General features: G+C 40.7%; 1 protein-coding gene across 1 annotated transcript in view; it reads left to right on the top strand.

Moving 5' to 3' along the window:
• Nucleotides 1-15,514, top strand: part of GABRB2 (gamma-aminobutyric acid type A receptor subunit beta2) — a 243,267-nt gene that overhangs the window by 93,123 nt on the left and 134,630 nt on the right. The window contains exon 4 of the mRNA XM_075275026.1: nt 7,529-7,749. Within this exon, the coding sequence (XP_075131127.1) occupies nt 7,529-7,749 (221 nt within the window). The remainder of the gene's footprint in view (nt 1-7,528; nt 7,750-15,514) is intronic.

Raw genomic sequence — 15,514 nt, 5'->3', positions numbered from 1 at the left:
GACTGTGACACACATACACATTAGGTATCTCTGTGTCTGACAGTGCCCGGTCTACTGAATATAGGGTATCTGCAGGGCTCCTGTTCCGTTGGGAAGGGGTTAATAGGAGCACTGCAGATCCCCTATATTCAGCCAGGCTGAATTCCAAGTGGGGAAAAAAAAAACCCGTCAAGCTCAGGGAAGGGGCAGACAGACAACCAAAACACCCCCTCCCCTTCCCCAGCACCCAGCATCTCCTGCACCCAAAAACTCCGACCATTTCAATTTTTGAAATTTTCCAGTAGCTGCTGCATCCCCCCCCCCCCAGGCTTATACTCGAGTCAATAAGTTTTCCCAGTTTTTTGTGGTAAAATTAGGAGCCTTGGCTTATATTTGGGTTGGCTTATACTCGAGTATATACGGTAAGTTATACAAAACTCATAAAATTACATTATTTTAAATAATATGAACAATTTACTTGGGGTTTAGAGGCTACAATATCAGCAAGTTCCAAATGACTAATGGGGTGAATCTGCCGTGGTCTCCTATTAATAATAATGAGAAATATAGTGGCATGAAACAGTATCGGAAACTAATTTAATATTTATTTTTATTTATTTTTTAGTTTTAAAGCATATTAATAAATGAAAGAGCATGACAATAAATATAAAAAACCCCACTTAGTATAGTAAGTATCTCAGACAGTTACATAGTTGAGCAATAACCTGAGACATTTCTACAAAATGAGCATAAGCATTGAGGGGTTAAAAAAAGGAGCAAACGCATATGAACAAGGAGTTAGGGGTATGCACTACCCCTAATAACCAAAATCCTGTAGACCCGAAGAAATGAAGCCATAGAACCTAAGTGATCACAGCTGTAGACGAGATGTCATTCCAAGAGCCACAGAATTGTTGACCCATGGGAACCACTCTGTATCAAACTGCGGTCTTGTATCATTTATAGTGGCATTGATTTTCTCAAAGAGCAGAATTTTATTAACTCGACTTAGTACGTCCAAATACCAAGAGTCAGCGTCCGCCACCTAGATGCTATATGTATGTTAGCAGTCATCAGTATATACGGCAACAATTTGGAAGGGGCATAGCAGGGGACAGATCCGCCATATATGGAGACACCAATGGGTAAATACTGTGTAATTTATTAGGATCCAAATCTGTCCTATGAAGTATTCTCTACAAGTATTCCATAGGGGTAATGTGCCTTTACTGATTATAGTGCCATATTCATACCCCTGTATGGGGTAAAAGTCTAAAGGTGTTTCCTGAGCTAAAAATAATGAGGAACTATCCTAAGGATTCAACACCATCACTGATCAGCGCTTCTCAGCCTTGGATACACAGAATAGAGAAGGAATTGGACAGCTCTGTTCTGTTTATAGTGGCCAGACCCGATACTGCAAATCAGCTGGCATTGATTTGAATGGAAGTTTAGCTGTAGTGACTCAGTTCTGCCACTATACAGAGAACAGAGCTGTCTGCTTTGTGCTTCATTCTCTGTAGCTGAGAACAGCTTATCAATGGGGGTGGCAGGCCTCACGGATCTGATATTTGTGGCTTAATTTTAGCATACATCATTAATCATTTTAGCCTGGAAAACCTTTTACACTAATCTGATTGCCTAGTGATGGATATGTTTACTCACATGCATCCATCTCTGAATATACTGTAGAAGATAGCATTATTCTTGTAAACTATATTGCAAGCATCAAAATAATACTAATTATTTATTTGTCAGTGTTGTATTTAATGGTGGAGTCACAGATAGAAGATAAGATAAGATAGTTCTTTAATAGTCCCACCATGAGGAAATTCAGTGTGTTACAGCAGCATGGATAATACAGTAATATATTACGAGAAAGAACACATACAAGCTCATAGCAGATAGAAAAGATACTAGGAGTCATAGCAACTAAGAAGAAAAAGAAAGACTCAGGATCATTTAGTTCACTGTGCGGAGTGATCTTCTCTTAGCCTGATGTTGATTATACAGCCTGACCACGGTTGGGGGGAGGGATCTCCGATAGCTCCTCCTCACACTTGGGGTGAAGCAGTCGGTCACTGACAGTACTGCCAAGGGCTATCACGGTCTCATACATGGGATGGGAGTTGTTCTCCAGCATGGAGCTCACCATGGACAGTATCCTTCTGTCACCCACCACCTGTACTGAGTCCAGGGGTCTCCCCAGGACAGAGCTGGCCCTTCTAACCAGCTTGTCAAGTCTATATCTATCCCTGGCAGGCCACTCTGAAGAAGATGGCTGATGCTACCACAGGGTTGAAAAAGGTCCTATAAAGTGTGAATTTATCTTGTGAGATATTTACCCTCCCAGAGATATTACAATGTGTCAAAGATGAAAAACAATTGTGGGATTAACAAATTATATTATAAATAATAATATTATATAATGATTGATAGATAGATGCATAGGAGATAGATAGATAGATAGATAGATAGATAGATAGGAGATAGATAGATGGATGGATAGATAGATAGAGTGATAGATAGATAGATAGATAGATAGATAGATAGATAGATAGATAGGAGATAGATAGATAGATAGATAGATAGATAGATAGATAGATAGATAGATAGATATTTCATATAAAATACAACAAACAGTATTAAGGGACTTGATAAATCTTTTGATATAAGAGGCTTCATCTTCGCTCATCTTAGGTTTTCTTTCTCTTAGAACAAATCATGGTGAGGACCAAAGACCTAGGAAAAAAAAAAAGAATCCCTTATAAAGAGTCAAACTGGAGCACATATAGAAGGAACCTTTGATATAGACAAGATTGTAATCCCACTGAGAATGTTACATCTCCGCAGTGAGAGAAATGTGGTTAAGTAAGAGCCTAATGATTTTTTCCAGAGATATGACACAGTCATGGATAAAACCCGCAGCTGGGAGGTATTCACTCGCTGGGGCTCATTCTTACCAATGAGGCATTCTTATGTTACTTTTAACAAAAAAAATATTCTTTAACCTGTTTAATTGAATAAATATATGAAAAACACAATTTAAAACATGCTGTGCACACGCCGAATGGTGTGAAAATAGGATTCTACATTTCTTTCTTTAAAATGGTATGTGAAAAGCCTAGGAATTAACATTGCAAATATTTTTTCGCTTTTTTTAATGCTTAGAAAACATCCACTTTTCTCATCAAATAATTTCTACAATGGCGCTACAGCCGTTTTTGTTTTTTTTACTTTCCCGTTTCCAAAAGCCATAGCTTTTTTTTTTTTTCATTTTAATTTTTTTTTTTTATTTCATTTATTTATTTAATTTTATTTTTCCATTTACAGAGCCATAAGAGGGCTTAATTTTTGTGGGACAAATTGTACTTCACAATGCTACCATTTAATATCCCATACAATGTACTGGTGTTAAAAAAAATAAAAATAATAATAATAATAATAATCAGAATGGGGTGGAATTAGAGAAAAACTGCATTTGTGTGACTTTGTTATAGGCCTTGTATGACAGCCAAAATGATATGTTACCTGTATCCTTCCCCTTTCTTTCCCCCTCCTTTCTTTCAGTGGCAGGGCCAGGGAGCTATGCTTATAACCCGCCTGGCCCCGTTTTGTTTGTACCAACATATTAGAGTAATGTGGGGCGTAGCTATTAGGAGCAATGCAGCTGCCTTTGGTGCTCCAGACTGCTTATTTGCATATTGTGAGATAAATGATGGCAATGGATGCATACATTTTAATGGGGAAAAAGGCGGAACATTTTGCTGGTTTGATATGCTTGATGAGATGGACTATTGTAACTGAATTCGCAATATTAACACTTGAGGTTATAGCAGTAAAGAACAGACTGATCAGTCCTCAGATCCTATTCATTTGTATAAGGTGTGTGAGAAGGTGACAGGCACAGAGCTGTATTCCAGATATCTCAGCCCCAGGTTTCTGACCTGTGTGTGGTCCAGGGTGGATCTGGAGTAGGCCTCAGCCCTGGTGTAGATCCTTGGCTCATTATTGGGCCAGAAAAAGCTGCAGCTCCTACATTGTGTGCAAATCCATGGAGTGAAAGGAGGTGTATGGTTCTGTCCTGTAACCCTGAGTCCAGTGAGACTATATTGCTCCTGTTTTGTAAATGTGGCTGGTAGTAAGCCACACATATAGTTAGGTTATCCATTTGTTTAGTTAGTTGCTCAGACGAGCAGGTATTTATTTTGTTTTTGCCTGAAGTTAAGGCTGTATTTTGTTTTGCTCATTTTGTGCCTGAAGTCAAGGTTTATTTATTTTCCTGTTTTTTTTCTAAATAAACCAGTTTGCTGCACATTTTGTGTCCTTGTCTTGACTGTTTGGGTCCGCGCCACTACTTCTGTCGAGCTAACTTCCCCACAGGTGCATGCCTCATTGTAACTTAGGTATGCCCTCTGAGATCTATGTGCCTAAACTAAAATCTATCTATCTATCTATCTATCTATCTATCTATCTATCTATCTATCTATCTATCTATCTATCCTGCATGAAACTACAGGTGTGAGCCCAGACTACCATGGTAAATGTAAATAAGAATATATTTTTTGAGCCCAGTAGGACACAGTACTGTAGTCCTGCACAGTGGAGCGCCTTGCTTTAGAACTCTGCATTGTAATTATTTCTCCTCCGTATGCATGAATATGTTAAGAACTGGATGGAACATATCGTTGTTGTTGAAGGGTGTCCATACACACCATACTGTATGCCAATCTATGTAGAGACCCACCCTATTGACAGAGGGAATGTATCCAGTAGCCAATTCATTTGTGACTTTATGGATGGAACCCCAGCATTGTTATTTCATGTATAAAATAAACATTTACTACATAGACATGTCGGTCCTTTTCATACGTTGCCGGTGTGTTATTACGCTATCCTTCCACAGTATCGTTGAGTGTCACGTTTTGTGTTTACATATCCACGCGGCTTTTAATACCTTGTAATTAGATGTGAAGTGGTCGTCTAAAGTGACATAAACTGTGTATTGTCTCATTTGTGTAATTAATGTGAGACAGCCCTTCAGATTATATGAGCTGGAAGCCACTGATGCTGAGTTTAGACCGCTGTGATTAAAACTTTCTATGATTAATTATTTTACATGAAAACCCAGGATGCCTGCGAGTCTGATGTGTCATCATTTTCTGCTTACTAAAGAGGGATATATGGCTCCTAACTGAGCGTTGCGAGGCTCTTCACTAGTAACCTACAGTTTATTTAGTAATGAATTACAAATTGGTCTTTTTATTAACATTCTTATAGTGTACTCCCGTGAACATCAAGGATGTGGGGCACCCAAAACAATGCATACAGGATTCAACGATAATGAATAAAGCTACGTTAAATATGAGCACACCATTATATTTCTTGTGCAGTTCCCATGTGTTTGATGCGTCACATGACCCCCCTTCCCATTGAAAAATGTAATGTTGAATCCAAATGGCGGCTTTGCAGATGGCCGCCATGGGTGTTACCCAGCCTCAAATGTTTCCCCCCTCCCATGTACTAATATACCACAAACGGTAAGGTGATATCAACATCCACTTCTATTTTATTTGGGTGTATCCATACTTATGGCCCGCCCTGTAGAGTTATAATGATACTGACTGTTTGTCTGGTAACCCTCTTTCATTGATTTACTGTATAATGTCTATAGTACATACCTCTGTGTACACTCCCTGCCGTCCTGTATACATAAACTACTCTGTGCTACAAGTATTTGATCGTTGATAATCTGAATGCTAGGACCTCCATTAAGGGGACCCATAGTTGTCTGTAGATTAATAAGACCCTTTAAATATGCATATGTGATCAATTAAGACTAGTTCACGTGGAGTTTTTTGCAGGCGGATTTTGATGTGGAATCCGCCTCAAAATCCGCCTACAAAAATGGCTCCCACTGACTTCAATGGGAGCCCCTCACTTTTTTTTTCCGCTAGCTCAGGGGTAGGGAACGTACGGCTCTCCAGCTGTTGCAAAACTACAACTCCCAGCGTGCATACTTGCTCTGCTGTTCTTGGAACTCCCATGGAAGTGAATAGAGCATGTTGGGAGTTGTAGTTTCACAGCAGCTGGAGAGCCAAAGGTTCCCTACCCCTGCGCTAGCTAGTAGCGGAAAAAAGAAGCGAGATGGCCTATCTTGCTGTGGATTCCCCAGCTGATTCAGCCACAGCGTCCTCAGCTTGAGACACGCTCCTGCTTACGCCCATTCATTCAGGCCTAATCAAGAGCGGGATGTCGCAACGGAATGCCGATGCTGCATCGGAATCCTGTCAAGGCTAGCCAGGCAAAATATTCACAAGGCGATCTTTTCCTCCGTGTGAACATACCGTTAGAGAGCACAAAACCTCTGTAATATATGACCCCTTGATGGAGACCTCATTTATGGGCTCTGGACTAGGGTTGAGTGATAGGTAAAGATCGGATCCCAATCGGCAATCGAGCAAATTCAAGATCAGGATCTGGATCAGCTGGAAAATGATCTAAAATCGGATTTTAAAAACGATCCTGAAATCTTAAGATTGGCTCAACCACACCCCATAAACATAAAGTTTAGGGTTCAGTGATCGGGATCCAGAAAGTTTGGATCCCAATCGGAGATCGAGCAAATTTCACGATCAGGATCGGGATTGACTGGAAAATGATCGAAAATCGGATATTACAAACGATCCTGAAATCTCAATATTGGCTCAACCCTACTCTGGACCCTGAGGGGGCCAACAAAGATCTCTATGCCACATAATGTATACCACTGTTCTAAATGGCACCAGGTATAGGTAAAAGCCCCATAATAGATTTTGCATTGAGGCCCTCGAGCCCTGCGGTATCACTGCTGTATAGCAGGTAGAATATGAAAAAGCTCTGGCTTCAGTTTATAGCTGCGATATGACTGATATCCCAATAGGCAACATATAATCGAGTCCGTCGTGTTCCATTCAGGTTTTTGCCACTTTAACAGGAAGAATAAAACAGCCTGTGAACGTTACATGGACAGCAACTGAAGCTAATGGGAAGCCACAGACAAAAAGATAATTGTAAAAAAAAGCACGGTGCCAAGATCAGCAATGCCAGGCTCCTGTCACAGCGTTACAAAAAAATTGGGTTATTATACGTAGCGCTGTATGATTAAATTCACAGATGCAGATTGTTCTCTTTATTATCTTTACTCTGAAAACTCCAGCAATAGAAAAGATTACTCATTGCCTATGGTATATCTGTACTGCCGGGCGGACAGAGCCGAATGAATATCCCATTCTCTGTGTATTAAAAGCTTTGCCTGCTACAGTAATTATTAATGCAATAATTAAAAGATGATTGTGAAAATACATTTATTACTGTCAGACCACACGGAATTATCTCCCAAATGCTCGTAGATGGATTCACTTTTAAATAAAAAATGTTGAAATATTTCAGACGGAAGAAAGCTAAATAATTTGTTCTAGACCTTGAAACGCGTGATGAAGCAGCGCACTGGAATAACATTGTGCAAATGTATTAAAATTACTTATTGTCTGTGTTTTTTCTCTTTTAGGACTACACATTGACAATGTACTTTCAGCAGGCTTGGAGGGATAAAAGACTTTCCTATTCAGTGATTCCTTTAAATTTGACCTTGGACAATAGAGTGGCGGATCAGCTCTGGGTTCCCGATACATACTTTCTAAATGACAAGAAATCTTTTGTGCATGGTGTTACGGTGAAGAATAGAATGATTCGTCTTCATCCCGATGGCACAGTCTTGTACGGTCTAAGGTCAGTCTGCAACAAATACTTTTACTTGATTCCACGGTCTTAGACGTTGGCGCATTAAATTCATTATCGAGTATAATAACCTTTTGCATATTAAATACAATAGCCTGACATTAAGATGTACTGTTATCGGGATGGCTTTGGGGGAATAAAAGTTTTTCATGTGGATTTTCAAGAAAACTTTAGACAGTCGTTTTCATTCTCGGCTGTGAAAAGTAAGACTGTGAAGACTTTGATGTTGTTGGTGTGCCATCGATGCATAGGCAGCACTAAAAGTTTTAGGAATGTGTGGAAAGATGCTGCAAAAGTGTCAATAATGTATTTTTGTCAATAAGAAAAATTAAAGAGGACCTTTCGTATCTTCGGGCACATGCGGTTTTATATACCGTTAGAAAGCCGACAGTGAACTGAATTTGGCACACTGTTGGCTTTCCCGTTATGTGCCCCAGTACAAGAGATATTGGTGCTGTTACCGATACCTGTTCACTGTCAGGAGGGCTTTTCTGACAGTCTAGCCTGGCTATGAGGAACGCCCTTCTTGACAGTAATGTCCATAGCACTGAACTGTCAGAGGAGCGTTCCTTACTGCCCAGCGATGACGCTGAGTGGTGAGGAATGCCCCCCCAGTGCCAGTCTATGGAGTACTGTCAGGAGAGGGGGCTGGGTAGTAAGGAACACCCTCTCTGATAGTATAGAGCTACATACAGTACTGTCAGGAGGGGCATCCCCAGCTAGACTGTCAGGAACGCCCATCTGACAGTGAAGAGGTATTGGTAACTGCACTGATATCTCCAGCCCCGGGGTACATAACAGGAAAGCCGACAGTGCGTTGAACTCAGTGCACTGTCGGCTTTAAAGCGGTATATAAACCACATGTGCCCGAGGACATGAAAGGTCCTCTTTAAGTGAATGAATAAAAGCGAAATCTAGAGTCAATATTTGATGTCACCATCCCTATGGAAAAGTAGTCTTGGAAGTGATGATATTGCCCCCAACAGAGCCCGGATCTAATTATTGAATCTGCCTGGGATTATGGGGATTTGAGCAAGCCTACATTCACAGACGATCTATGGTAGTTCTCCAAGATTCTTGAAACAACCCCACTGCTGAGTTAATAAAACTGTGTACCTAGAAGAATCGATGCTGTTTTGAAGGCAAAGGGCGGTCACTCCGAATATTGATGTGATTTAGATTTATTTTGTTTATTTACTTAAATATTGTTAATTGACAAATATAAACTATTAACTCTTCTATTTCTGAAAACAATATTCTTACCTTGCAGCATTTTCCACACGCATATACACATACTATTGTTTTATAGCCTTATACAGACCTCCAATCGCCTTCACTAGCTGTAGCTGCAAGGGCAGATGGACTTTGTAAAATTTGACGTTCTGATTTGTAATCTCCAATAACTACAGATAATAAATTCTCCACTTACTGAAACCAATCCAGAACCCACAATTGAGTTACAGGGCAGATCAAACACAGAATAAGAGAATAATCGTCCAGGGTCAACACCAGGAGAGGTCGTCTGAGGCAGAATCAGTAGACAAAAGCCATATCCAGTAGAAAGCCAAGGGTCAAATCTGGTTGACCTAGTAACCTTAGAGGTATAGCAACTGAATTGAGAACTATATTCTAAACTCTTGAACGTATACATGTTTATGAAACATTAGACGCAATGTTCTACTCAAGGTCCTGTAAGTATGAGTTACATATTCTGGTTCAGAATTAAATTGCTCAATATGTCCTTGTCTGTACGCTGGTATCATTCCATAATGTAACTCTACACCTCTTTATAAAGAGATGAATTTCTTTCAGATGACATGAGATTACGTTTTTGGTGAAGTAAAAAAAATGCCATTTCACAGTGGTAACCATTTATAGAAACATGGAGTGCCTATCATCTATAATAAGTAATATGGACCTGGAGGGACTCCATGTGCAACCGTTCAGGGTCTCTGTGATGGCGTGAACAAAAAATTAACACATCCCGATAGAGTCAGACTAAGGTGCCTAGAGCCCACCAGTAAAAGTCATTCTGAGACAGACTATATAGGCAAATGCAAATATTATCTGCCTCCTATCCCTTGCTTTAGACTAGGACCACTTAGCTCCATGCACAAGATGATTGGTGATGTGGTGAGTACCACAGTGACAGTAAGGAGACAGGACCCAGGAGTACAGTGGTCAGCCTGCCTCTGTGTCATCACCAGCCATCTAATGTATCTATATATAATAACCTGGGTAGTTTGTGAAATATATTATCCAGTTTGTTATACGGGGCATAGGCTGTGCAAGTTGCTATATCTTGTCCATATAAGCCTCCACCCCCAGATAGAAATGTCAGATTGCTGTAAAACATGCCATGCATTTATATCCAGGCAGCTAAACAGTAACAGGTGTGGTCTCATTAGACGCTGGGTTCTGCCACAAGATGGTGAGAAAATGCTTCCCCTACTGCCCTATAAAATAGGCTACTTTTGGGTAGTGATGAAAGATTGTTGACTGCTAGACATGATGTGCTAGAAGACATTTTTGCCCGAGTGACAGACAGACAGAATTAGGACTGAGAAAAGCAGGATCATTACTTTGAGGGATTGCCTGCCAATAAGGCTGTTCCAATCTAGCTGTTAGATAAAGTTGAGAGTAGTGGTTATGTGAGGCCAAACATAGCAAACAGGCTCCAGACGGTCCATAGAGACCATGGGTAGAGAGGGTTGTTTGATCCACTGAAAAACATAAGGAGATCATCAAGGCACATGTGGAACCTTCATTACACAAGCTTTTCTCTTTCCAGACCATCTCCAGATGCTTGGTAAAAGGAAATTGGGTGTCATAGACCCCATTACTTGTCCTGCTATTGACATTCAGCCTCTGTCGCCTTTGCTTACAGTGTTGTCATGTACAAGAAACCCGAACTGCTATAAAATCCTCTTTAGCGATTAATCCAGTTCTCTTTAGGATCTGGCAACAGTTGGGTTTGAGTGTGAATCCCTCATGGTGAGTGCTTCAATCCTGCCTTTGCCATACAGCACCACCCTGCCACAACTGGTAGTGTGATGATCTGGGGATCCATAGTATACGAACATTAGTAATCCCTAGGACATCTTGGAGGCACATGTGTTCCCTTCCATGGCAGGGCTTCCAACTGGCATTTTCGGCACAATAATGCTCAACTCACATAGAGCAAGGGATTCCCACCACATTGCTAGACTTCCTTGGCTTGCAGAGTTGCCAGATGTTTTGCTAACTGAGCTTTTATGGAACCATCTAGGATACTATCTTTGGTAGCCTACAAGTGTGCACGATCTACAGGCCCAGCTTCAACATCTGTGGGCAAATATCCTACAGGATACCATACGGAACTTGTATGCCTCCATGTATTTCATTTCGTGTCCATGGTAGAGACAATCCAACAGTGTACTAGAGCCTTCTTTTCACTCTTCTTTTTCATATTGTATTCATTCACATACATCATCATTACATTCATACACATAAATTATCATTTGGTTCCAACAGTTTATTGCTTCGTTTTTTGTTGATGAGTGTATTTAGCCGGAGCTCATTTTACTTTCAATAAGACATTGAGTGCAGATCTTATTTGATACTCATGTGGATCTTTAAGTATATTAAACCATTAGAAAGGGTGTCTCTTCTGTCATCTTACAATCCAGTCTAAGGTTACAAATCTTTAAGGTCAAAGTCAAAGAGAACTCTGAACTATTCTCAATTAAGCTAAGCTATCTTCATTGATTTTGATAATGGAATGTATATCCACTACTTTACAAGTTGGCTTCCCATTAGCACAACTAGATTGTCTTTCGAACATTGATTAATGGATTCTGTAATGTTTTTATGTTGTTTAATTCCATTTGTAAGACACTTTTAATTTAATGTGCTCCATGGCTCATAGCTTTATGTAGTATTGTTATAAAAAGTAACGTAGTGTATTTAAGATTACCAAAACTTAGGATTGGCCCCCTTTTTTTTAATCACTCTTACACGAAGTTTACACTACCGTTATTAATGTTTGTTACTGTCTTCCATTATAATATGACAGCAACGGACATTAAAGGGATTCTACCATTAAAACCTTTTTTCTGTGGATAAGATGTCGTAATAGTCTTTAGAAAGGCTATTCATCTCTTACCTTTAGACGTGGTCTCCGCTGCGCTGTTCCTTAGAAATACTGGTTTTTACCGGTATGCAAATGAGTTCTCTCGCAGCGATGGAGGTGGGCCCTAGTGCTCAAACAGCGATGAGGGCGTCCCCAACGCTGCCAGAGAATTGTCTCCAGCGCCGCCTCCTTCTTCGTCCGCAGTGTCATCTTCAATGTCTTCTTCCAGCGCAGAGTCCTAACTTCTAGGCATCGGGCCTTGAACAGAGCAGACTGCGCAGGTGCACAGGCCATGGAAAAATGGCCGCTTGCACAGTATTGTTAAGGGCCATTCCATTTTCCCGTGGCCTGTGCGCCTGCGCAGTCTGCTCAGTTACGAGCCTGCGCCGGAAGAAGACATTGAAGATGATGCTGTGGACGAAGAAGGAGGCAGTGCTGGAGACAATTCTCTGGCAGCGGTGGGGGTGCCTCCATTGCTGTTTGAGCACTGGGGCCCGTCCCCATCGCTGCGAGAGAACTCATTTGCATACCGGTGAAAACCGGTATTTCTAAGGAACAGCGCAGCGGAGACCACGTCTAAAGGTAAGAGACAAATAGCCTTTCTAAAGGCTATTCCAACATCTTATCCACAAAAAAAAAGGTTTTAATGGTATAATCCCTTTAACTGTCACAGAGAATCCTCACAATGATTTTGTTTCCGTTCCCATTGACGAGTACAATGACATAATCAATATCATTTGATAGTTCTCTGGGTTTTGGTTGTGTGTGACAAAAACCAAGATGTTGGTCTATTAGATAAACCGGTAAGCAAATGTGATCGGAACTGTAAAAATGGAATAGGTAATAGATACACTTTAATAATTTTGATAGGTGGGGAAACTGAATACTGTGTTTCTTTATGTTACTTTGATACACTATTTGGACACCCATCTTAATCATTGAATTAAGGCGTTTCATTTGGTTCCATTGCCACAGGTGTATGATATTCAGCACCTACCTATACAGACTGACTATACAAACATCTGTGAAAGAACAGCTTGTTCTAAAGTATTCACTGAATTCCATAATGGTATTGTAATAGAAAGCCACCTTTACAATGAGTCGATGATATTATTGAACGTGAAAGCTTTTAGGAACCATAGTAACTCAGCCATGAAGTGGAAGACCTCATAAAGTTACAGAGCAGGGTTGCCAAGTTCTGAGATGTATAGTACATAAAACTTGTAGGCACTTTGCTGATGTTTTGAGAGCTTCATGGCATGGGTTTCCATGGCTCAAAGGCTGCATGCAAGCCTTACATCACCAAGCACAGGGTCAAGCATCAGGTAGAGTCCTGCCATTAAACTTTGTATTCTGTGGAGTGACAAATAACACTTCATTATTAGAGATAAGCGAGTACTGTTCGGATCAGCCGATCCGAACAGCACGCTCGCAGAGAAATGAATGGACGTAGCCGGCACGCGGGGGGTTAAGCAGCCGGCCGCCGTCAAAGCAGAAGTACCAGGTACTTCTATTTACCATTCATTTCTATGGAGCGTGCTGTTCGGATCGGCTGATCCGAACAGTACTCGCTCATCTCTATTCATTATCATACAGTCTTGTGGGTGAGTACGGATCCACCAAATTCCACAAGAATATTATCTGTCTGGTCTATAAAGTTTACAAGAATGCTGTGGGGTTGTTTATGAGGAATTGATCCAGGCCCCTTAGTTGGATTGAAAGAAAATCTTAAGCATATTTATCTTCAGAATGCCAAAAATTATTGGACAATTGTGTGCTTGAAAGTTTGTGGGAACAGTTTCCATTCCAGCATGACTGAGCCCGAATGTGTAAAGCAAGGTCCATAAAGGCTCGGTTGGGTGAGTTTAGTATAGAACTTAACTGGCTTATACAGAGCTCCCTTCAAGACAATGATTTTCTGGATGAATGCACAAAAATTCCCACAAAACCTTGTAGAGTCTAAGTTTTTTTTAGCTGCAAAGTAGGGACCAATTTTGGATTAAAGGGGTTTTCCGGGCAAAAAATGATTTAAAAAAAAAATTTCTATGGGTGCTACTAATGGGTTAATAAATGGACCTATATACTTTTTAGTATGTTTTGAGTGATTTCTGGGTGACACCTAGCGGGCCCCTAGTGTCTCCTACTTTTGTTTACATCCTTCTGCTTCCTATGTAACTTCCTAACCCCTCTCACCTCCTTCCTCACTCCCTCCCATACATCCCCTCCCTGTCTAGCTATCCTTCCTATCTTAGCTATCCTATATGCCCTACCCTACCTACTCAGCCTACCCCCTGACCCATATTACATACCCATACTTACCCTTCTTCCTGTGAGATAGCTTCTTCTCCTCCTATACTGTGTACATGCTCCTTTTCCAACGTCACCTCTACTGCGCATGCGTAGAGTTGATTTAGCTAGGGTTCACACGGTGTAACGTGCCGCGTGATGTGGCACGTAGACGCCGCATGAGCTTTTGCGGGCCGTTCACACTCCCGTTGATTTCAATGGGAGCGGGGATCGTATGCGCCGCGCTATTTTGTGGCCGTGATTTTGCGGCCGCAAAATAGCGCGGCGCATACAATCCCCGCTTCCACTGAAATCAATGGGAAAAAAAACTCACGCGGTGTCTAGGTGCCACATCACGCAACACGTTACACCGTGTGAACCCTCCCTTACCGGCAGCAGTGCGCGCACACTGCTAGGAGAAGAGAGTGTACCCTGCCAGTTCAGGAGGAGGACCCGTCTCGCTGAAAGAAGCCGTGGATAGGTAAGTATGAGGGAAATGTATGGGGGAGTAGTAGTGACAATCCGTTTCCGGAAATGGGGAAATTGATCGCCACCGGATTATCAGAAAATATCCCTGGGGCAGTCACATGATCACCCCAGGGATATAGGTAAATATACATTTTTTATGAATAATGTTATTTAGAAAGTAGGTTGGGGAGGGTATTTATATTATCCCGGACAACCCCTTTAATGCTCATGCATTTGGAATGGTATGTTTTAAAAACTATACAAGGTGCATTGTATATTTCTCCCAATACTTTTGTTCATATAGTATATGAACATGTTACTATTATAGGACTGAAATACCATTTCGCTTGAAGAGTGTCAAGCAGCTGAGGATCGGCGTATAGCAAGTCATTATTCATTGGACTCATAAATAACTAATAAATACTTATATCAATTCTCCATCTACATGCCTGTAATGTATATTAATTTCCATTCCAAAGCAATTTCAGTTTCTTGAATTTATGATTACTTAATTTTAATTTTATTACTGTTTTATGTAAGAATTTTGTCAAAACACGGTTTATAATCTGACAAATGTATTCCAGTATAATATAATAAGAGATCTAACAGAGAATGTGAAAAACAACATCAATAGCTTTACTCGCAGAATAATTTTTACCTAATATACTGTACAAATACAGTGTAAATTGGCAAAATTTATCATTACTGATATGATACTTTTGTTTTGTAAAAAAAATCCAAGCAGAGGTTTCAACGTTTGAAACAACTATGATGCAAAATTTCAGCCCAATGGATTTTTTATACTGCCCTCGCCCCTAGGGTTGAGCGATCGGGATCAGGAAAGATTGGATCCTGATCGGCGTTCGAGAAAATTTCACGATCGCGATCGGC

The sequence above is a fragment of the Leptodactylus fuscus genome, chromosome 5 (assembly GCF_031893055.1).
Source record: "Leptodactylus fuscus isolate aLepFus1 chromosome 5, aLepFus1.hap2, whole genome shotgun sequence".
NCBI classification, from domain to species: Eukaryota; Metazoa; Chordata; class Amphibia; order Anura; family Leptodactylidae; genus Leptodactylus; species Leptodactylus fuscus.
Note: the sequence above shows the minus strand (reverse complement) of the source record. Positions and strands in the feature narration are given on the sequence as shown.